At 49.3% G+C, this 21,865-nt stretch overlaps 4 protein-coding genes across 5 annotated transcripts; 1 reads left to right on the top strand and 3 right to left on the bottom strand.

Moving 5' to 3' along the window:
* Nucleotides 1–1,513: 1,513 nt before the first annotated feature.
* Nucleotides 1,514–6,168, bottom strand: Rrp8 (ribosomal RNA processing 8). Of its 2 annotated transcripts, XM_090348265.1 has the most exons (8): nucleotides 6,008–6,090; nucleotides 5,106–5,224; nucleotides 4,303–4,642; nucleotides 3,067–3,520; nucleotides 2,851–2,980; nucleotides 2,598–2,704; nucleotides 2,421–2,517; nucleotides 1,514–1,918 (listed from the first exon to the last, which is right to left on the bottom strand). In XM_090348265.1, the coding sequence occupies exons 2-8, from the start codon at nucleotides 5,127–5,129 to the stop codon at nucleotides 1,799–1,801; spliced, it is 1,272 nt and encodes a 423-aa protein (XP_090204391.1). In that variant the 5' UTR covers nucleotides 5,130–5,224; nucleotides 6,008–6,090; the 3' UTR covers nucleotides 1,514–1,798. The 2 variants fall into 2 exon arrangements, with proteins under 2 accessions (XP_090204391.1, XP_090204390.1); XM_090348264.1 differs by lacking the exon at nucleotides 5,106–5,224 and having other exon boundaries at nucleotides 6,008–6,168.
* Nucleotides 6,169–6,275: 107 nt separating this feature from the next.
* On the top strand, nucleotides 6,276–12,620 carry Ilk (integrin linked kinase). Its single transcript, XM_090348263.1, has 13 exons — nucleotides 6,276–6,414; nucleotides 6,834–6,968; nucleotides 9,893–10,058; nucleotides 10,236–10,331; nucleotides 10,519–10,615; nucleotides 10,712–10,795; nucleotides 10,898–10,983; nucleotides 11,114–11,223; nucleotides 11,339–11,466; nucleotides 11,545–11,666; nucleotides 11,755–11,854; nucleotides 11,962–12,092; nucleotides 12,209–12,620. The coding sequence occupies exons 2-13, from the start codon at nucleotides 6,880–6,882 to the stop codon at nucleotides 12,356–12,358; spliced, it is 1,359 nt and encodes a 452-aa protein (XP_090204389.1). The 5' UTR covers nucleotides 6,276–6,414; nucleotides 6,834–6,879; the 3' UTR covers nucleotides 12,359–12,620.
* Nucleotides 12,593–13,951, bottom strand: Taf10 (TATA-box binding protein associated factor 10). The gene is made up of 5 exons (XM_090348266.1): nucleotides 13,698–13,951; nucleotides 13,402–13,556; nucleotides 13,141–13,205; nucleotides 12,938–13,052; nucleotides 12,593–12,758 (listed from the first exon to the last, which is right to left on the bottom strand). Exons 1-5 carry the CDS (start codon nucleotides 13,918–13,920, stop codon nucleotides 12,669–12,671), a joined length of 648 nt encoding a protein of 215 aa, XP_090204392.1. The 5' UTR covers nucleotides 13,921–13,951; the 3' UTR covers nucleotides 12,593–12,668.
* Nucleotides 13,952–15,545: 1,594 nt separating this feature from the next.
* On the bottom strand, nucleotides 15,546–21,850 carry Tpp1 (tripeptidyl peptidase 1). The gene is made up of 13 exons (XM_090348262.1): nucleotides 21,796–21,850; nucleotides 21,610–21,681; nucleotides 21,213–21,352; nucleotides 19,893–20,043; nucleotides 19,537–19,664; nucleotides 19,239–19,417; nucleotides 18,924–19,122; nucleotides 18,607–18,795; nucleotides 18,275–18,344; nucleotides 17,774–17,894; nucleotides 17,511–17,669; nucleotides 16,966–17,091; nucleotides 15,546–16,795 (listed from the first exon to the last, which is right to left on the bottom strand). Exons 1-13 carry the CDS (start codon nucleotides 21,810–21,812, stop codon nucleotides 16,655–16,657), a joined length of 1,692 nt encoding a protein of 563 aa, XP_090204388.1. The 5' UTR covers nucleotides 21,813–21,850; the 3' UTR covers nucleotides 15,546–16,654.
* Nucleotides 21,851–21,865: the final 15 nt, after the last annotated feature.

Genomic DNA, 21,865 nt, shown 5'->3' with positions numbered 1-21,865 from the left:
TATATAGAAAAAAGCCAGAAGTGGTGCTGTGGCTCAAGTGGTAGAGCTCTAGCCTTGCGAAAGCCCAAGGACAGTACCCAGGCCCCGAGTTGAAGCCCCAGAACTGACCAAAAAAAAAAAAAAAAAAAAGGGAAAAATGCAAATATGGAACTATAAAGGGTGATATGTATCTATGCTCTGCTACTCACACATTCATTGTCCTTACGGCTTGCTTCCCAGAGTTATGCCAGGAGGCTCCTGCTTTATGGAGCATGGCAGATCCTACAAGGAAGCCCCAGGAACCTGACAGGCTAAAGACCACAAAGGCATTTTATTGGCTACATGCCAATCAGCTATTCACCAGCTTCATACCACCCCTAACATGGAAGTCTTTCTAGTAAGCCATAGAAACTTCCTGCTATTTTGAAATGTGTGCCACTCTGCTCTACTTCCTTTGTTAATCTCCTCGATCCTCTCCCTCCCTCAAGAAGTTGGCTAGATGCAAATACAGCTCCATTCGCAATACAGGACCTCTAGGTTTACTAATCATCTCCATATAACCCCACATTCACATCTCCCCAGGGATTCACCCCTGAATACACCCAACACTTTGCCATACTTGAACTTGATCAGCTTCCAAAATTAATAATTCAAGGATTCTAATTCTGATGACAACTCCCTAATTTTCCAGGACATTTGTTTGTCTACTCAAATACAACAACCTAATTTCATTGCCCCAGCTGTGAGAAATCAACAATCCATCACTTACAAGCTGAAAGCCTAAAATTCCTTTGCTTCCTAACCTTTGATTTCACCTGCAAAGAATGAGCTCTGGATGATCCCTCAGCCATTCACCTCTTCCAGTTATATCCAGGTTCTAGAAGATAGAGGTAAATGCAACACTGGGTTGATTGGTATATGAATGCCTCATGAAATGAATCATTGAACTCTACCCCAAATTGCCCAGCATTCCTCAGTCAACAAATTGATTCCTCTAAAAATATATATTATTTATTTATATAGTACCCAGGAGCCGAACCAGGGCCTCATGCCTGCTGGGCAAGCACTCTACGCCACACACACTAAGCCACTTTCTTAGCTGCAGCAAATTCATTCTTTTCCCTTTTAACTTCCAACCCAGCCAAGGGATGCCTTTCAAGAACAGTAAAATGTACAAGACGTAAGGGCCATAGCTAGTTAACATTCAGCACCTCTTATGTTCTCAACCCTGCCTATAAATTTCCTAGGTTATCCCTCAGAACAATTCTGCAAGACAGCAATGTCCCCACTATCTAAATGAGGAATGGAATATTTGGAATTTAGACTCTCAGCTCAAAGTGACAGGCTAGATTGGAATTGTCAAAGCAGGAGCTGCTTGTCCGCAGTTTTTAAGGTCTAGACAAACTGAAGTTGAAGGAGTGGAATCTATGGTAGAGTAATGGCTGGTCAGAACAGGTCAGTAGACAGCATGGTAGAGAGACCGGGAAAAATGTGTGTCACCTGAAGCTAGAAAGAGGAGTCAAACTCAGATGCACCAAGTCCAAACCAATGAGTTTTCATGATATGCAGGTGATCCACGATTCCCACATATCCCGTCTTCTCACAATAAACACCTTTTTCTTTAACGTTATCTTAGTGACTTTATACTTCTTATAGCTCAGAAGGCTTCATTAGACAGAAACTGAGCCAGTAGTTCTATCACAGTTTGTTCTTGGGACAGAGGGAAGGCAGCATCAGATCTTCGCTCACAGCCTGGCAGAATCCAGTCTTCAGAGTTTGACCCTTGCCTCCTCCATTCCTTTGAAGCAGTGCCAAGGGGTCACCTGCGCTTGTACAGACATGGCTGAAGTTTCAGGCCTGCGAGCTGAGCTTTGGGTCCTACCTGAGGGGGCCCAGTCTTTTCAAAATCAAACAAAAAGAAGTGGCTGTTGGTCAAGTCCTATGGGCAGAAAAGAATCAGTTAGCTCCAAATTCTTATCAGATACCCTCAAACACCTCCCTCTTTGAGTGTGTGGCTCACATCTGTAGTTCCAGTTACTTAGGAGACAGAAATTAGGGCTATGGTTCACAGACAATCCAGACAAATAAGTTCACAGAATCCCATCTTAATCAAAAGATCTGGGTACAGTGTCTCATGTCTGTCACCCCAACAACGCAGGAAGCTTAAACAGGAGGATCACAGCACAGGTGTGGCTCAAGTGGTAGAGCACGTGCCTAGCAAGCATGAGGCCCCGAGTTTGAACCCCAATACCATCAAAACCAAAATCACCTCCCTCCATGTCCTTGCCCCACCCAGAAAGCTTCCCAGGGTTCTCTCTAGAGTTGTGTGCTTGGGAAGCAAAATGTCTATTTCTGTGTCTATGTCTTCTTTCCTAAGCATCATTATCCTGAGAAAGAGCAGCTATGAGATTGATAGAAGCAGGATTTCTTATGGTCCTCACCTTATAGAGGATCTTGAACCCCAGTTTAGTCACGGCCCTCAGAAAGGCCCGAACATCCTCAAAGCGACTGCTGACCTCGGCAACCTTCAGGAGACCCCTGAGAAAAGCAGGAAGTTCTGTGTACATAAATTCACACAGTAGGTTGTGGGTGGCGGGGTGAGGATGTATCTTTCTCACCCTGGCTTCAGCACTCTATTTGCCTCCTCTAGGAAGTCCCTGATGTTGGTTCCCATCAGTGAAAGGCAAAACACAGCCACGTCCACAGACTCATCCTCCAGAGGCACCTGTGAGAGTGGGAGCCGTGAAAGCGGAACATGATGTTGGAAGGAGAAACTCAGCTTTAAGAGTTAGAAATTGATACTAGGATGAGGCAGGGGGAGGAACGGAGGGTGAATGAGAGAATATGGGCCAGCTACATGGAGAAGCTCACCTGGGCCATGTCACACACAGTGACCCTGGGGTCTAGAGAGGCCAAGTCAAAGCAGTGTACAGGGTTCCGGATACTAGATGCGAGGCGGCAATCCCCACAGCCAAAGTCAGCCACCACCAAGGATGCTGGCCTGGGAGTGGAAGGGAAGGGTTCAGTCTGACCTCTTGAGTCTTCCTAGCTTCTTTCTCACAGGGCCCCCCTCCCTATGCCATTTACCGCTGGCGAAGATCCTTGGCAATTCGATCTACTGGGTGTAGTGGCCACTTCTTCACTTGGCTCTGGAAACCTCGATGGTAGAGGAGGAAAGCCTCAGGGTCCTCCTGGAAGAGGCGCACGGCAGCACTGCTGGGCCTGGAGTACAGCTGTTCATTGAGGTAGCGAAATCGAGCCCCATCTAAACGCTGTGTCATACGAACTCTCAAGGCCGTTGCCCGAGCCTCTTGGCTGTCTGGTCTGGGAGTAGGAAGCACCTCTGTCTCCACTGTGGAAGCCTCAGCAGGAGCCTGTCCTGATGTCTGAGGTGGCCGAAATTTGTTTTTGTGTCTCCGCTTGTTTTTCTGTCGGTTCCGCCATTGCTTGCGGCTCAGGGTGTGGGGGGTGTTAGGGGAAATCAAGCCAGGACTTGGATTGGGTGGATCAGTGGTAGCACTTTTCTCCCAGACTTTGTGTCCTGTAAGGAGGGAGGTGTGGACAGGTGTTATCTAGGGCAGATTCCACTAATTTCAGAGTCTTAGTAAGTCATCCTGGACATACCCTTCTCCAAAAGAGATTGTGGCCTGGATAAGAGTGCTTTGCCTGGGAGTGGAGCTGTAGCTCAAGTGGCTGTGTGCCATTTTTGAGTAAGGGACTATATCCAAGCCCCGAGATGAAGGCTCTGTTCTGGAGCTCCCACATATACACAAACAAATAACTGCCTTTTTATTTTTTTTTTGTCAGTCGTGGGGCTTGAACTCTGGGCCTGGGAGCTTTCCCTGAGCTCTTCCGCTCAAGGGTATTGCTCTACCACTTGAACCACAGTGCCACTTTCTGTTTTCTGGTGGTTAACTGGAGATAAAGAGTTTCACAGGGTTTAGTTTAGTGCCCAGGGTGGCACTGAACCATGACCCTCAGACAGCAGCCTCCTGAGTAGCTAGGATTACAGGTGTGAGCCACCAGCGCCCAAAAAGTTGGGGTTTGAATTCAAGCTGTGGCTTATCATTTCCGATCAAGGTTCAAGTGTTCTACCACGTGAGTCACAGCTCTACTTCCAGCTTTTAGGTGATTAACTGGAGATAAGTTTCATAAGACTTTTCTGTCCAGGTTGATTCAAACTGATTCTCAGATCTCTGCCTCTTGATTAGATGGAATAAACATGCTTCCTATTGCTTAGCCTCAATCCTAATGGCATGTCCTCTGAGATATAAGCCATCAGCTGACACAGCCCTACCCCCCCCCATACAGATCCAACAGTACCTGATTGATCAGCATTGTCCAAGGGCTGGGTTAGGTGGGCTGGGGCTTGTTTCTGGCACTTCCGCTTTCTTTTTTCTTCAGCACAGTCACTGCCAATAGTCTGTTTGTAGCATTTCTTCCTATTTACTTCCTTGTCCTCAGAGTCACTGGGAGGTGGATCCTGTGTTTGACATTTCTTCCTTTTCCCCCCTACTCCAGCAGAAGGCTTTAGGGAGTGTTTCTTCTTCCTTTCTCCATTTTCCTCTTCAGAGTCACTGCCAGGTAGGCTCAAGGGTTGCTGGGAAAGAGATGCTGCTTCCAGGGCCCGTAATGTGGCCAAGAGCTGGCGGCGCTTGCGGCCCTAGAGGAAAACAAGGGATCAAAGTAGGGACGAGGAGAATGGCCAGGGCCTGGAGAATAAGAAAAGAAAGATGGGGTCCTGGTTCAAATATTAGCAAATTCTTCCCAGTCAGCTTCATTATCTCTGTGTGTGTGTGTGTGTGTGTTGTGGGGCTTGACCTCTAGGCCTGGGAGCTGTCCCTGAGCTCTTCAGCTCATGGCTAGTGCTCTACCACTTGAGCCACAATACCACTTCCGGTTTTAAGGTGTTTAACTGGAGATAATAGTCTCAGGGACCTTTGTACTTAGGTTGGCTTGGAACCAGGAACCTCATATTTCAGTCTCCTGAGTAGCTAAGACTACAAGTGTGAGCTACCCGCACCCAGCTTACTTAGCTTTTTGTAAAGCCTGCCAGACCAGGAAGGGCTTTCATGCAGCCAACTCAACCTTTGGGAGGCTGAAGGGCACAAAAACCACCCACCTACTTTATTCAATGAGCCAATGGTCATCAACTCAAGTTCTCAAGAGGAAGGTGCCAAGGCCACAGGCTACAGGAACAAGGTGAGATCAGGGCTTCTAGCCTTCCATTTCAGGCTTTTACCTCCTTTTCATAAGACATATAGAAGTATGAACACAGAAGTAACAGAACCACGAATATCTTTAAATGTCAAATATTTAATATGACACAGTAAATATATCTCTAGCTGCAGTGTAGAGATCTACCTAAAGAGAAGAAGCTGCACGCGGGCTAGGGGACTGGATTAAGGCAACAGCTATGGGGACGAAAAGATGAGACAGTTGAAGCTCCCATTACCACCATGTTGGAGGAGGCTGACTGAAGAGGACAAATAGCCTGAGATAGTTACAGGAGTCTTCGCATCTTCCATGGTTCAAAGAAAAAGAACTACCACTAACTGACCTCTAACTACTACTACTGACCCTGGAGGTTCACTGTTACTCGGCCCAATCTATAGCCTCACACTGCAATCAATAACCTTTCTAAGACTTGGGCGGGGAGAGGGGGTTGGAGTGAAGTGGGAGGGATGTCGGTGAAAGGGAGAAGAGTGGGGAGGGAGAGTATGTCTACAACTTCTAGCTCACCTCTTCAGCTCCAACAGCTCCTCACACTGTGCCCTGACCATCCCCATCCCTTTCCCGCAGTTTTCCCGTCCCAGGAACCCTGGTCTTCACGCCAACTTCTGCCCACTAACTACTTCAACTTCCATGCCGTTTTCTCCTGGGAAGCCCTCGGATCTTTAGCGATCGGGCCGCAGGAGCCCCCCTCACCCCACTACACGCACCGGCCCGCAACCAACGCTGGGATCCACCCGGGTCTGAGGCGCGCGGCCTCGAACGAGGTAAACACGGCCAGGCCCGAGCTACTCACCTTGACTTGGGGGGCCGCTGCTGGCGGGGTCCGGGCGGTCGCCTGCCGGAGCCCCGCGACCACAGGCCCCGCTTCGGCCCATTCGGGCTCCTCGAACATGAGGCCCGCGGGCGAGGGGCGCGCGCGCAGCTCCACGTGCGGAGCGCACCGGGCCGGCCGAGTCCCGGACGGGAACCAACGAGTAAGTGCCGGCGGCGGCTAGAGAGGCCTGCTCGGCGCGGAAGCACCATCGAGTACAGCCATTGGCGGGCTAGAAGGGCGAGGGAGGAGGTCGGAAGCCGGAGGAGGTTCGGAGCCCGAGGAGGCGGCCCGCGCTGGCCGGAGAGGGCCAGGGGCGGGGCGGGGCCGGGCTGCGGGCGCGGCCGGACGGGAGTTCCCCGGAGAAGGCGCTTCCAGCCTGAGTCCCGGTAAGTGCGGGGGGTAACCCGCGCCCCCTGTCCAAGATTGGGACTGCGCCATCCCATTGCTCCTCGTCCCTTGAGGAGGGACCCGGCGCTGCCCGGATAGGGAAGGAGCCCCTGGTCGGCTGCTGCGGGGGCACTCGGAGCCTGAGCCGTCCCCTCCCCCCACCCCTTCCCACCCCGGCGCTGCCCGGGGCCGGGCCTCCGTGCCTGCGCTCCAACTTCGCTTCTCCCAACCTTCCCTACCCTGCCCGGATCCGCCTATCCCTCCCTCCCGCCGCAGGGTCGTCCGGCTGCCCGGAACTCCGTCCCGGACCACCACTCGCCCCGGGAAGCAGTACCCCCCCCCCCCACCGCCTGCACACAGACACTTCTAGGAGGCTAAGCTGGGACTCGCCTCTTTTTCTCTGGCTCTCTCCTCCCAGTCCCCACGCCTCCCCAGTCCCGGGGACTCAGCGCCAGGACGCTGCCATGGACGACATTTTCACTCAATGCCGAGAAGGCAACGCGGTGGCTGTGCGTCTGTGGCTGGACAACACCGAGAACGACCTCAACCAGGGGTGAGCTGAGGCGGCTGGAGGGTGAAAGCTGGAGGTCTGTTCCCTCCCTTATGTAGACAGCTCACGTCGGGTGGGGCTCCCAAGTTTGCCATTCTACTTGGTGAGTGCTCAGGACCAGCCTGTGGGAGAAAAAGGTCTTTTTCTCCACAGAGGAAGACGTGTTTGAGTTGTCCTGATTGCTGAGTTAAGTTCCCTAAGGCTGCACACAGCTTCCTAGGTTCAGGGAACTGCATGTGCAAAGGCTAAGAAGCAAGACAGACAAGATTTTCTGCTAGAAAAATATTTGGAATTTCATGTGGCTGGAGGATAGATGACCATACTGGGCTAGAGCACTGGGCACAAGGAGAAAAGGATTGCTGTTTACAAGCAAATGGTAAAGCTGTGTACGGATGAGTAGTTGTCCATTGGTAACGTTTTGTCTTAGATGCCTTGTGAAAAGCAGATAGCAAGGAGGCAGTTATCTAGTTCATCCTAGAACTGGATGGATGAACTGGAATTGGGATAGGTGAGAAATGAAAAGTGATGTTTCCAGAAATCATAAAGATGAGGAATTGACTCGATGTGGGAAGTAGGAAGGTCAAAGATGATGACCAGGGTTCTGGTCTGGGCACTTGGATTGTTGCTTTTGCCGTGATGCAGAAAACGGAAGGATGAGATGTTATATTTTAGCGATGTTGGGTTTGTGGTGACAGTACAGCAACATGGAAATATTGAGTGGGTTGTTGGTTATGCAGACATGGAGTTCACAAGAGTTCTTACTGGGATGCACAAATTTGGGAGGTGTTACACACACCGGAAGACATGTGAAGGATAGTGCCTAGGAGAGCGCAGGCATAAAGGAGTAACTGGAAATTGAGGGGGAAAATAGGAATATGTGTGAATAAAGCCTGGAGAAAAAAAGGAATGTTTGAATGAAGGGGGAGTGGTCAGCAGCAGTGCAGGTGACTGAGCTGTCACTGTTGATCTTACAATTAGGATGTATTTGATGATCTCTGAGTGCTGTTTCAGAATAGTAGATGAAGAAACCAGAGTACATTAGGTTCCTTCAATTAAGGAACTACACTGAGCATGCCTTGCGGGCCTGTGAATCAGACCTGATATGTGTCCTCAAGGTGGCAGGCTTGTGAGTTTGAAAAGTGAATGAGAGGTGAGGAAATAGATGCAGATACATGCTGAGATAGGAAAGGAAGAAAAGAGTAGTTGGTGTTTCAGAAAAGTTGATTTTTAACTTTTTCCAAAAAAACCCCTCATTTTTTTCCTTTAACAACTATCTTTTGCTTTTTGAGACAGGGTCTTACTGTGTAGTCCATACTGACCTCTGATTTGGGATCCCCTAGCCTTAGCCTGAGTGTTGGAAGTTTAGGTGTACACCACCCCACTCAGTTTTTCTTTAATGATGGGAGTTTAGTTTTTAGGTCTGAGCATTTTAGATCACCTGTTAGTGACTCTAGGCTTCACTGGTTCCCATTGGATGCATTTCCTTTCTCCATAATAATATGCAAAAATCATGTTTTTCTTTAATTCATAAAGGGTGCTCTGATAGACAGCACTATAAACTATTTTATTGATGAGGAAATAAAAACAAAGTCCCAGTGGGTCTGGTATCCTGGAAAACTACTTACTGCCAAGGTGAAAGGGTGGCATTGAATAAAATTGGTGGCAATTTGCAGGGATAGAGTGTGTTAGGTCATGCCAGCTACATGACAGATTTGAGGTGGCTAATCCCTACCAGGTCTCTTTGAGATGAAAAAGTTTAGGCACAGAGGTGACAGGCAGCTTGACCCATGGGTAAAAACAGCTTGTGCCTGCTCCAGGGTCAGTGAATGCTGGAGGCTGATAGAGTTGATAAAGTTGACTGATAGAGCAGGAGGTGTAATTGCTTCCAGGGGAAACCAGCTGCAGCCGGAAAAGCTTCTATTTGTGTGAGCAAAAGAGGACAAGCTGTGGAGAGGGAATTATTAAGTTAAAGGCCACACACACCCCATTCCCTTATTGGGGGGGGGCATCCGGGAGGCCATACCCCTGATCAGTTCCAGGCCTCACAGGAAGTGACCACAACACTTAGGCATCTGGCAGAGGCCTCAAACCACAGACCGCCCCTGGCTCCGCCCCTTGGATCTGCATCCCAGGACTGGAGGGAATTTCCTTTTATGGCTCCAGGCTGTCAGGCTGATCCAGCTCTCAGCCAAATGTCCCGTTTGTATACTTTTTTTGCCCTATAAAATATGTCTTTGGGAGAAGAAAAATCCAGTATAGTTTTTAGTTTAAAACTATTATCATTTTCTTCTCTTTTCTGTATGAGCTTGCTAAATAGAATACTGTTTTGTTTGGTTTGTTATCTGCCTTATCAACAATCAAAAACATCCTTTTAACTATAAACCCCTCCTAAGCATCATTTTAATTCCATTCCATTTTTAGATGTTAGTTTCAGTACTGGAGCCAAACAGTAAACTGGTTCCATCATCCATGATGGATCTCCCCCATTATATGCATCATGCATACACTGAACCCCAACTGCCAGCCCATGTCCTGAATAAGCAAAAATTTATCAGGCAAGGTAGCTCACCATTAAGAGTTTTGTAATCTAGTGCAACAAGTGCTATAATAGGGTATCAGCAAAACAGTATACTGCAAAAACAACATATTGCAGAAGAGGGACATGAGGGGGTAACCACAGGATGAGTGGTACATGCACCTGCCAAGGAAGGCGTGGAGCACAAAGAGGTGGAGATAATCATACACTTTCTGGGATAGTTAGATGGATGGTTGGGTGTGAAGCTCAGGGAAAGTTATGAGTGGCAGCTTCAGGAGTTGCTAGCCCAAATGAGAATTGACCTCTCTGTTTGCTATTGATTTTTCATGAAGCAAAACCTTTGTCCTACCCTGCTGCCTCCAACTCAGTAACGATTGCCCCTTTCTTAAAGGGATGATCATGGCTTTTCTCCCTTGCATTGGGCCTGCCGAGAGGGCCGCTCTGCTGTGGTTGAGATGCTGATCATGAGGGGAGCACGGATCAATGTGATGAACCGTGGGGATGACACCCCCCTGCACCTAGCAGCAAGTCATGGACACCGTGATATTGTACAGAAGGTATGCGTGAATTCGTCACCCACATCACTTACATGACATGAGGTCAGTCACGGGCACTGTAACGTAAGGTAGAATATATACTCTTCCTTTTCCCATACCCTAACACTTGTGGAACTACATGCTCTGCTTTTTTTTTTGTTTTTTGCGTTTTGCTTTTTGTCTGGCCACGGGGCCCAGCTGTTGCAGTACAAAGCTGACATCAATGCAGTGAATGAGCATGGAAATGTGCCCCTGCACTATGCCTGCTTTTGGGGTCAAGACCAAGTGGCAGAGGTGAGTACACAGGCTCAAAAGCCAATTGGGGTAGAGAGAAAGCAAAGTGAGCCTAGAACTTTAAGCGCATCCTATCATTACTACCATGCAACATTCATGGGGATGTGTGCTTCATCTGTGTATTCATGGTTGTGACTGCCAGGGAGGCAGCAGGGAGACTATCATTACAACCACTTTCTCATTCCAGGATCTGGTGGCTAATGGAGCTCTTGTCAGCATCTGCAATAAGTATGGAGAGATGCCTATGGACAAAGCAAAAGCACCCTTGAGAGAGCTTCTCCGAGGTCCATCTCCCCACCCTAGCATATGTATTTTGTCTCTCCTTGTCTGTTTCCTCGTTCCATACGAGAACTCAAACTAAGACTGATTTTCTTCCCCAGAACGGGCAGAGAAGATGGGCCAGAACCTCAACCGTATTCCATACAAGGACACATTTTGGAAGGGGACCACCCGCACTCGGCCCCGTGAGTCACTGTTGTGGCAGGAGGGGCTGTAACACAGAATAGTTCCAGGCTATTGGGGCTGGGTTAGAACAAAGCTGGCACCTGACCTGCCCATAATTTCAGGAAATGGGACCCTCAACAAACACTCCGGAATTGACTTCAAACAACTCAACTTTCTGGCAAAGCTCAATGAGAATCATTCTGGAGAGGTGACCCTTACTTTTACCTCTTCCTCCCTAAGTCCCCACATTACCTGCTCTGCACTGTTGCTAAGGCTTTCTCTCCATTTAATGAGCAAGGAAGTGGTGTCCTTGAATCTTAATCTCCCTTGTCCTTCAGCTGTGGAAAGGCCGCTGGCAGAGCAATGACATTGTAGTGAAGGTGCTGAAGGTTCGAGACTGGAGTACAAGGAAGAGCAGGGACTTCAATGAGGAATGTCCTCGGCTCAGGTGGGACAAGGCTAACTTGAAGCTGATGGTTCCAAGGATCATCAAGTAAACATTTTGAGAGGGGAGATCTATGCTGTATCTCACCCAGGGACACTCTTTTCTTTTCCTCTTCCAGGATTTTCTCACATCCAAATGTACTCCCAGTGCTAGGTGCCTGTCAGTCTCCACCTGCTCCTCACCCTACCCTTATCACACACTGGATGCCATATGGATCTCTATACAATGTATTACACGAAGGCACCAGTGAGTAATGTTGGTTTAACTGGGGAAAGCTTAAGGGAGGGGGTGGAAGTCACTAAGTTGTTAACCCTTGCCTCTTAGATTTCGTTGTGGACCAGAGCCAAGCTGTGAAGTTTGCTTTAGACATGGCAAGAGGCATGGCTTTTCTACACACGCTAGAGCCCCTCATCCCTCGACATGCACTTAACAGCCGTAGTGTAATGGTGAGGCCACTGGTTTATATCTGGCCTAAGTATCAAAAGCCCTTAGCCTATCTAGAGTAGCACTCACCTTCCATGTCTTCTTCCTCAGATCGATGAAGACATGACTGCCCGAATCAGCATGGCTGATGTCAAGTTTTCTTTCCAATGCCCTGGGCGCATGTATGCACCAGCCTGGGTTGCCCCTGAAGGTATGTAAAGGCATCATGTTGGGAGGTAGAGAAGGACTAGCTCAGCAAGAATGGCAAAGGCAGAGACAGGATAGGCTAGGCAGCCAGAACAAATACTGTCTCTCCAGCGTTGCAGAAGAAGCCTGAAGACACAAACAGACGCTCAGCAGATATGTGGAGTTTTGCAGTGCTTCTGTGGGAACTGGTGACCCGAGAGGTACCCTTTGCTGACCTTTCTAATATGGAGATTGGAATGAAGGTGAGTGCAGAACTATATATGCTTATATTGTAGTGTCCCTAGGCTCTTCTCATTGTTGGAATATACAGTAATCCTGTCCAATTCTGAAGCTCACCTTTATTTCCTTATATTTGCAGGTGGCACTGGAAGGCCTTCGGCCTACCATCCCACCAGGTATTTCCCCCCACGTGTGTAAACTCATGAAGATTTGCATGAATGAAGACCCAGCTAAGCGACCTAAGTTTGATATGATTGTGCCTATCCTGGAGAAGATGCAGGACAAGTAGGACTGGAATGTCCTTGCCTGAACTCCAGAGGTGTCAAGGCATGGTTGGGGGAGCACGCTTCCCCAAAGCAGCAGGCCTCTGGTTGCCACCCCTGCCTCCAGTTATGGTACTACCCCAATTATGGGGCCTATCCCTTGCCCCCATCTCTACCATTGTGGCCCCAAAAGGGGCTGGGCTCAGAGCTTTGTCACTTGCCACATGGTGTCTCCCAGCATGGGAGGGATCAGCCCCGCCTGTCACAATAAAGTTTATTATGAAAACAGGCTGGTGTGGGACATGGGGACAGACAAGCACATCTGGGTGGGGTGGCTCAGGTGAAGTAATGCGGCTTCTTCACATTGATGCCATACTCGCTGAGGGCAGGGGTCAAATCCTCCATGGTTAGAGTGTACTTGCGGTCCTGAGGGAAGAGGGAAGAGCACCAGCTGAGCACAAGAATCACAGATTGCAATTCCAGATAAGACTGGAGTAGGCCTTACACCTCCCCTAAGATGCAGCTTCCCCAAAGGGATTCCAGGCTAAGTTATTCCTCTACAGCTGTGGAGGGTAGTTACTGATTCAGTGAGCCACCCTTCACACCTTGCTCTTGCTTCTGGAGCTGCCAGAGGCTGTGCCCTTCATTTTGCAGTGTTGTAGGGCATCATTGGCAATATCTGAGATGAATTTCTGGGCAGCTAAGGAGATGAGCCGAATTCTAGAGAGAGAGGGAGAAACCAATATGAGGAGAACGATAACAAACTGTCCCTTCACTCAATGCTTTAACCTGCCCCGGGTTTACTCACATTCGTGGATCTGAGGCTTCAAAACCAGCACGGTTCAGGTAGTAACCAGTGACAGCATCTGGAATCTGAGGAACCAAATTAGACAGCTGTCAGTGCTAGGGCTGGCCTTGCTGGGCTGACAGTGGGTGAGGGAAGAGGGATGAATCTTATCAGAAAGGTAGCCTGAGTGACAGAAGGAAAAAAAGGCGGGGCTGGGGGGGGAGGTCCTGGAGAACTGGCGCGACAGTGGGTCAAATGACCCAGTTCAGGTGAGAAGCCCACCGTAGGTGTGTAATCCTCCAGCTGCATCAAGAAGTCCACCAAAGGCGTGCTGGACACCACGGGCTTCACCTCTCCGTTGGCGGCACTCGGGAGGACGTAAACCCCGTTGGACATCGCCCCCTCCGGAGGGGCCGCGCCGCCCGCCGTCACCGGAGCTGGAGGAGAACACACAAACTGAGACACAGGAGGGAGCTGGGGGCGGGAGCCGGCTAAGCCCACCTTGTGCCCTCTGCTCCCGCTCGCCGCCCGCCCGGGTCAAAGTCGTGCCCCTCGCCCTCGGCAGTCCCAGCCCTCACCCGACCCGCGCCGCTCGACCGGCTCCCCAGCTCGCGCCGCCACGGGTCCCGCGCCCGTCGTCGCGGCCCCGGGCCCCCCCGGTGTCCCCACGGGGCTGGCCTTGTTCTCCGCAGCGGTGCCGGCGGGCAGTGCAGCGGGAGCCGAGACTGCGGGCGCCGGAGCCGAGGCGGCGGTGGCCGGCGCCGCCTCGGGGTCCGCGCCAGAGCCGCTGCAGCCGCTCATCAGGCCGGTGGGAGAGGCGGCGAACAGAGCTGCTTCCGCTTCCGCTCACGTTACGCACTCCCCGAGTGACGCCTCACACCAGCGGCTCGCCCCGCCCGCCCGCCCGCCCGCCCGCCCGCTGCAGTGGTGAGCTCCCGCCCTTCCTTCCGGTTTCCGGATCCCTGCCCTGTGGGCGGATTCGCTGAAACAGACAGGAGGGCGGAGACCTCGCAGTGGAAAGCTTTGCCTCCGCCATTCCACCCTCCTCTCCACGGTGTTCTCAACAGGCTTCTCAGCCGGGGTGTGTCCACGACTCTTTCCTCGGCCGTGGCACCTTTGAACCCGATACTCAGACCTCGCTTTGCGGGGCAGCGGCCCCACACTCCTCGCCTGGGGTTTGCCTGACACTTTGCACCCTTTGTAGTTCCCTCATTAGTGGCAGGCCCGGAGCTGGTGGCTCACGCCTGTGAGGGACCACCAGCTACTCAGGAGGCGGTTCAAAGCCAGCCAGTGAACCACTAAACAGCTGAAAGTGGAGCTGTTGTCCCAGCAAAATCGCTCAAGGACAACCCTCCCCCTCCCTCCAGAGTTCAGGCCTGAGAACTTGTGCGCGCGCACACACACACACACACACACACACACACGCACGAGATTGTTGCGGAGAAGAGAGTGTTTCAGCCTGAAGAAGCATCATATACAAAAAACACAGGGAGTGAAAGAAGGAGGTTTTCGGTTCAACAGGTATTTATTTAATTCCTGTTTGCCAACTCTGGGCTAGGGCCTGAGCTTACAATTTCTAGGACACAAATCTAGTCTGCTAGGCACCAACGGTCTTGGAAAGGGTGGCAAGCATGTATACTTGTGATTTCAATACTATATGGTTGTTAGTCTCTTAGAGGAAGGCGCAGTGTACAGTACAAGGGAGAAAAGGGAACTAAAATCTGCAGCCTACTTGCAGGTACCAGATGCTCTATAACGTCTCAATTTTTTAAAAAAAAAAATGTTTATTTTTGGTCAGCCATGGGGCTAGAACTCTGGGCCTGGCACTGTCCCTGAGCTCTTCAGCTCAGTTACTGCCCTAGCACTGGGCCTGGGCATTGTCTCTGAGTTCTTCAGCTCAAGGCTATGGCCCCACACCCCTTGAACCACAGCTTCATTTCCCCTTTTGTTGTTGTTTTCTAGCGGTTAATTGGAGATAAGTATCACGGCTGCCTTTAAACCTCCATCCTAAGATCTCAGCCTCCTGAGTAACTAGGATTACAGGCATGAGCCACCTCGCCTGGCCATCTCACTTAAGTTTATTCCCTGATTGTGAAAGACAAGTATTGTTAATAACAAAAGAGGAAACAATTTCAGAGGGATAAACTTAGTTGGCTTAGAATCTATCTGTATCAGAACCAGGATTCAACCAGGTTTGGTTTTGGAAAATTAGGATTTTTCTGTAATATCAGGTGGAAAATATGTCAGGTGGTGTAAAGGTGGTGACTGAATAGCTTGAGTTAGGGTGAGGCTTCCTTTGAGGGTAGGGAGTAGGGAGGAGAAATAATTTGTTACTTAAAAAAATTGTGAGCCATGCATGATTTTTTTAAGGGGGGAAATGCCCATGCTTTACCCAGTAATGTTGGAGATAATTTTTATCAAGTAAATAGCTTTATAGTATTTGTGTTTTACTCTGAAAGATGATTTAGTGGTGAGCAGGAAGGACAGACATTGCTTTTGGTTTTAGTTCCAAGGGTTTCCTATAATTCAGAGAATGACTTAAAATCAGTAGCAGTGGAGATAGAGAAAGGTGGATATGTTCTAGAGATACTTAGAAATATAACTGGGAGGACTTTTGGATTGGTTCAGGTATATTTAAGAGGTAAAGTCAATAGGATATGTTAACTGAAAGTAGTATAAGATGAAGAAAATGAGTCAATGACATCTGGCTTGGTTCAAAGAAGCATAGTACTTAGCAAGGCAAAACAAGATGTTTTTGGGGCTGGGATGGAGGGAGATGAGATGTTGCATATCATGTCTTATATTTGAGGTATCCTTTAATATTGGGTAGAAATGTGATCTGATGAGATGGCTCTAGATGCCAGTGGTCTGTTCCAAGAAACAATGAGTAAACTAAGAGCAAAAGAGAATAGAGCAATGAAGAATACCCAACATTCCATGAGGAAGCAGAGACAAGTTTATGAATAAGGAAGGTAGGAGTGATCAACATGAAGCCCTGGAAGGAGAATTCCTAGGAAATAGAAAGATTCTTGTGCACAGATTGATAATTATGCAGTGGGGGTAAAGCAGCATGAGGCCCTTGCCTCTCCACATCTGGGAGGGAAGAGTAAAGAATGGGTGCAATAATCTCAATGCAATGAACTGAGGGACGAAGTTGAAGTGATACAGTGTTCACAGTATATAGAAGAAGTGGGTACTAGATCTGGGCCTAGTGGTATCAGTGCTAACAGGCTGAACCCCACCCTGTTTTCACATCCCTAACTGAAAAGAGCAAATGGGGGTGGGGAGAAAAGAAAAATGCTAGTGATTACATCTTGGGAAGGAGCTTAAAGCAGGAGTTGGGAGACCTGAGCATGACAGCCCAGTCAGATGGGGAATGAAGTCTAGCTCACAGCATTTCAGGACTGGGGAGGTAAGCTATCTACAGAAATCAACAGTTGAGGGTGCAGCAGGGGTTCCAACATGGCAGAAAAAGGAACTGAGCCATGAGCTACAGTGCATGGATGAATTGGTCAGATTTTCTGACAAGAAAGGGTCAAGGGTTAAGTAGAGTCTTCAGCAGGGCTGGAAAGTTGGGTGTTCCCCAGCCTGTCACAGGATCCCAGCCAGGGCCAGAGCAGAAACCCTGACCCTCCACTTCTTCATTCAGACAGGATTCATGGCAGCCATGCGTTACCTAGAAAGGAGGTGGACAAGAAAGTTGAACCTGCTCATAAGGTATTAGTAAATGACATTTCCTCACCTGGTATTCACATCCCAAAGGCTATCCCACATTAGAACTGCCCCCCAGGTTATCTGTCCTTATGTTCCTACAACAACAGCCACATGATTCTCTTTCATACTCACATCAAAGAGTCCTGCCCCATGCTGCTGGTATAGCCTTGGGTTGAGAAAGCCAAGAACAGGGTGGCCATTGAGGATTCTGTGTTCATTTATCAAGGATAAGATCCCCCCAAACACTGGAGTAGAGGCCTGCAAGGTGAAGATAAATAGAGGCTGGGGATTCAGAGTAACTGAATTTTTAGGGAGGGAGGCTCAAAAGGATAAGAAGTCTCAGAAGACAGAGATTCTACATATAAGGTCTGGCAGGCAGAGAGAGTGAGGACAGTTCCCGAGTGGGAGTCTGATGCCAGGCTGGTCCTTTATGTGCCAGTACTGGAGCTTGAACTTAGGACCTGGGCATTGTCACCGAATTCTTTGGCTTAAGGCTAATGCTCTACCACTTGAGCCACAGCTCCACTTCTCGTAGTTTGTGGTTAGTTGGAAGTAAGAGTCTCACAGACTTTTCCTTTCTGGGCTGGCTTCAAACTGTGACCCTCTGATCTCAGCCTCCTCAGTAGCTAGGATTACAAGCATAGGCCACCAGTACCCAGCCTGAGGCTGATTCTTACCGAGGTTCCAGACACCCATGGAATGGGCACACTGTTGCTGACGACCCAGTAGCCATCAGAAAGTGCAGCAACATCTGGGTAGGCCCGGCCACTGGCATTGAAGTAACTGGATGGTGGCAGTTTGGGGCTAGACTTAAGGAACTGGGCTACAGCTTCCTCCTAAAAGATATTTTTTGAATATTAATTAGCCTGTGGCCTGTCCAGCTGTGTGTTGAAGTGGGGGTCCCCAAGCCCCCCATCTATCCACACAAACATGCACATACCTGATATGAAGGCTGTGGGAACACATTGCTAAATCCACCACCACTGATATAGTCAACTATCTCATTTGTGATGAGGAAAGGATTTTGGAAGGAAGTGCCTCCCACCGTGGTCACATAGGGGCTAAGAGAGAAAACAACATTTATATAGTTAAGGATCTCTAAAATGTGTGGATATGGGTGGGCTGAGTCATGCTAGGAGGCCATGCACGTGGGGTTGACTGCAAGGTTTCACATCGTTCAGGCATAATGAGAGTTGATTATGCATATAATCAGACAGTAAAAGTGGCCAGAGACTAAGGAAGAGAAATACTGGGAGCTATGTCCTTATCAGGAGACTTTGGGCCTGGGACACAGGAAGTGAGAGGGTGGGTAATGCGGAGGGTTAAGTCTTAGGAGCACTTAGGAGGGTCAAGTTAAAGGTTCTACAACACAAGGTGAATGATTTGAGGTATGAGGTGAAAGATTTGTGGTCATGGGTAAAGTATAAGTTGGGTTGCTTACCTGGATGCAGGGAAGCTAGGCCGGAACTTGTGTCTTCCAGAGACAGACCAACAACCTGCTCCACTATCACCTGAGGGGAGGGGGGGCATGTTGGCATTCATATTAGTTGATCAGATCTTAGTATTTAGGTTCCTGAGCTAGATAGGAAATGTCAGTATCCACTGTTACTAAAGTAGTTCACAGTTCAGAGGTCACACCAAAAGATCCTGTTAAGAGTCTGAGTTCAAGTCACAAATTAGAGACCTAGTCAGGGGTCACTATGGGGTTAAAGCTTCTAGGGGTGAGTGAGTGGGTAGTGATCTAAGTGAGTGAGTGATCTAAGTTTAGGTTACCTGAGGCAAAGAGCAGGGTAAGACCTCGAGCAGCAGCCTTCATAAACTCGGTGTTGACCCTCTGGATGTAGGCACCGCTGAGGGAGTCCTCATCATCCCCATAACTTACAGTGTGCACATATGGCAGGGCTGACTGGTTATTGAGCAGCAGGAGCCACTGTAAAAAGGGCTCCTGTGCTTCATGCCGGCCTAGATTATTTTAAAAATGAAAGAAAGGGGCGCAAGTGGGAGAGGGTTGTCAAGATCTACCTCAAGCTTAGGTCATTCCCCTAACAGAACAAGGATCCAGCCCCACCCGCTAGTCCCCTTGGCAGTACCAGGGCTGCTGTAGACCCATGTAGAGATGTTGGCTCCAGCACTCATCAAGTATTCCACATCAAGACTGGCCTCAATCCCGGCCCGGCCCCGGCCCTGTTTTCCAACCACACGAGCCACTGATTCCTGGTGGGCAAATTTGCCACCAAAGAGATGCATGAATTCAACCAGGTCTGAATTATGGAAGTACTGTTCCAGGAACTGTGGAAGGAGTTGGAGCAGGAATCATGGGGTCAGAGAAGAAGCCTCAGGATGGTAAGACATTAAAGACATCTTGGGGAGGCTGTGAAGACCCTGAAGCAATTTGCTTGGCTCACCTGGGCACAAGCCTGGCTGTTGTTAGTGCTACCAGAGCCCACATCTTGTTCTGTCAAGTTATATCGCTGACGGATCACAGAGGGAGTCACTCCTAGATGGATGCCAACACTTTCTGCCACTTGCGGTCCAGGGCGTTGTCTCAGGGTTGAAGTAGGGGGAAAGCGGTGTAGGCCCCCCACTGTGGGAAGGGGTCAGGCTTCAGATCTTACTGTTCACTTTACCACTGACATCTCCCGACACTCCTCCCACCCCCCAGGTCCTGCCTTCCCCAATCCCCACCAGACCCAAAGCGTTTACCAAAATCCACATGAGGGGCCAAGGCCTGAGGAAGCTGATAGGAATGTAGGGACCTTACAACATGGGTGTCTGCAGGTCCCCCCACAAAGCGATGAAACTCAGCTCCGGGGAGCAGTTGCTCTGCCTCTCTGTAGTGTAGAGGTGAGAAAACAGGTAAGAATGCATGGAATGGAGCAGAGGATGAAGCCTGAGCACCAACAGTCATTTCCTCAGGCATTAACTACTACCCATGCATTAACTACTACCCATGGGCTCTCAGCAAGTTCTCAACACCATCCCCTTGAAGTGGCTCCCTGATAGGAAAATTGGTATCTGCCATGGGGTAATCATTCCACTGGGCAAGCATTCCCTCTCACCGGACACTCAGAGAGCATGTAAGAAAGTCCCGTGTGGTCACTGAATGGCAGTTTCGAGCTCCAGCTGCTAAGAGCCATTTTTGGACTGTGAGGCTGGTAAGCAGTGATGGTCGGACCAGCTCAGCCACATCCTCTAGGGTTAAGTATTTTCCTGCAAGAATTCAGAAAGGAATCTTGTATTAGCTCACTGATTTCTCAACTTACCTCTGTGGACCTGGACCAGGAAATATCAGGACTCTGGTGAGGTGATGGGCGGGGTGGAGGGGGCTATACAGGTGCTGGTGGTGAGGGGAAGAAAAGACGGGAGAGATTTGAAATAAAATAACCAAGAAGTGTGGACTCAGCCTAAGGGCTTCTGGTTTCAAATGTACCACAATATTCATTTGCTGTGGTTGGAGAAAAAAAAAAGCAATGGAAATTACTAATTTAAGATTTTCCATTGTAACCTCATCTGCAGTAAAAGTTTTCAAAGCTGTTTTTTTGGGCCAATCCTGGGGCTTGAACTCAGGGCTTAGACACTGTCCTTGGGCTTTCTCAAGGTTAGAGCTCTACCACTTGAGACCCAGCACCACTTCTGGCTTTTTCTGTGTATGTGGTACCAAGGAATTGAAGCCAGGGCTTCATGCATGCTAGGCAAGCACTCTACCACTAGGCCACACTCCCCTTTCAAAACTCTTAAAATCAATTATAAAGCATTTAATTTTGTTCAAATCTTCATACTTGTTGGCTTTAAAATTAATGTGATGAGTTATTTTATTTTCTCCATGATGAGTGATCACCTTCATTCATTCACACACACACACACACACACACACACACTCACAAATTTCCCTGTCATAAAGGACTTTAACCAGCTTGACCACTGAAGAGATTGTTTCAGTGTGGGGTGTACAGTGGAAAGTGGAGTGTTGCACTAGGAACTGCACTAGGAACTGTTAGGAGAAAGGACAGTAGCCAATGAGAAAGAATAGCCAACCAAATTAATAACAATGCTGGCTGGCCAAAAGTGAAGTGAAGCTGAAGTGGTAGCCTCCGGGTCTGAGCAGAAGAGGAAGCAGAAGTTGGGTTTAAGAATGAAAGAAGCAATTTAAATTGAAAAGCATGTACGTGAACCAGGGGCCATCTCATTTGCCTAGTAGACTGAGGAACACAGGTGGAAACTTGGAAATAGTGTGCAAATTTAGTTTTTAGCCTAACTTCTGGTGTGCTGTTTCATTCAGCCACTGGGGAGTGCCATGAGCAGCACCAACCCCGACAGATCAAAGGGCCATGTCCCTCGTACATCCCACTTCCGGCCCCCAGTCCCAACAGGACAGGTACCGTATTGAGGAGATCTGGGATCCGACACAGCTTGCACCACCTCGGAAAGTCTCTCCAGGTTCTGCTGTCTCAGGGCAAAAGTGAGACTCAGCTCTTCCTCAGGGTCCACGTGGCCCAAGGACACCCAGCCTGGGGGCAGCCTGCAGGGTCAGGAATAGAATAATCCTTAATTAGGATAGGAATGGGAAATACAGGTCATGGAGGGCTCTGGATGAACAGCTGAGGCTTTGAGTAGGATTCCCAAACAGAAATGGATCACAGCAGGGGATCAGGACTGAGTTTGGTAACCGGAGGATGAGGCTACAGAGTAGTACCAAGGTGAGGAAAGCTAGGCTGAGGAACAGTGGGCATAGAAATGGGAAGGGGGAAAGATGTAATCAGAGTTAAAGCAACTCACGTCAGACGCTGGTCAGGCTCTGGACTGTAAGTGCACTTGCAGGCGGTGATGAGAGCAAGGAGCCCCAGGAGGCTGCAGGGACGGCAGGCAAGTTTCATCAGGATCTGAATTGCCATTGTGTTCCCATCCCCTCTATGTATCCCCTCCACTGTGAGCCCCTTCACCTGCCTCCCACCAGTTTCTCACCAGTCTCGGAGTCTCATCTTGCCTTACTGATGATCTGAGATCATGTGACCAGTCATGTGGCCCTGTTCTA

This window comes from Megascapheus bottae, chromosome 16 (assembly GCF_031878675.1).
Source record: "Megascapheus bottae isolate mThoBot1 chromosome 16, mThoBot2.hap1, whole genome shotgun sequence".
In the NCBI taxonomy this organism is placed as follows: domain Eukaryota; kingdom Metazoa; phylum Chordata; class Mammalia; order Rodentia; family Geomyidae; genus Megascapheus; species Megascapheus bottae.
This window is presented reverse-complemented; position numbering and strand designations above follow the sequence as displayed.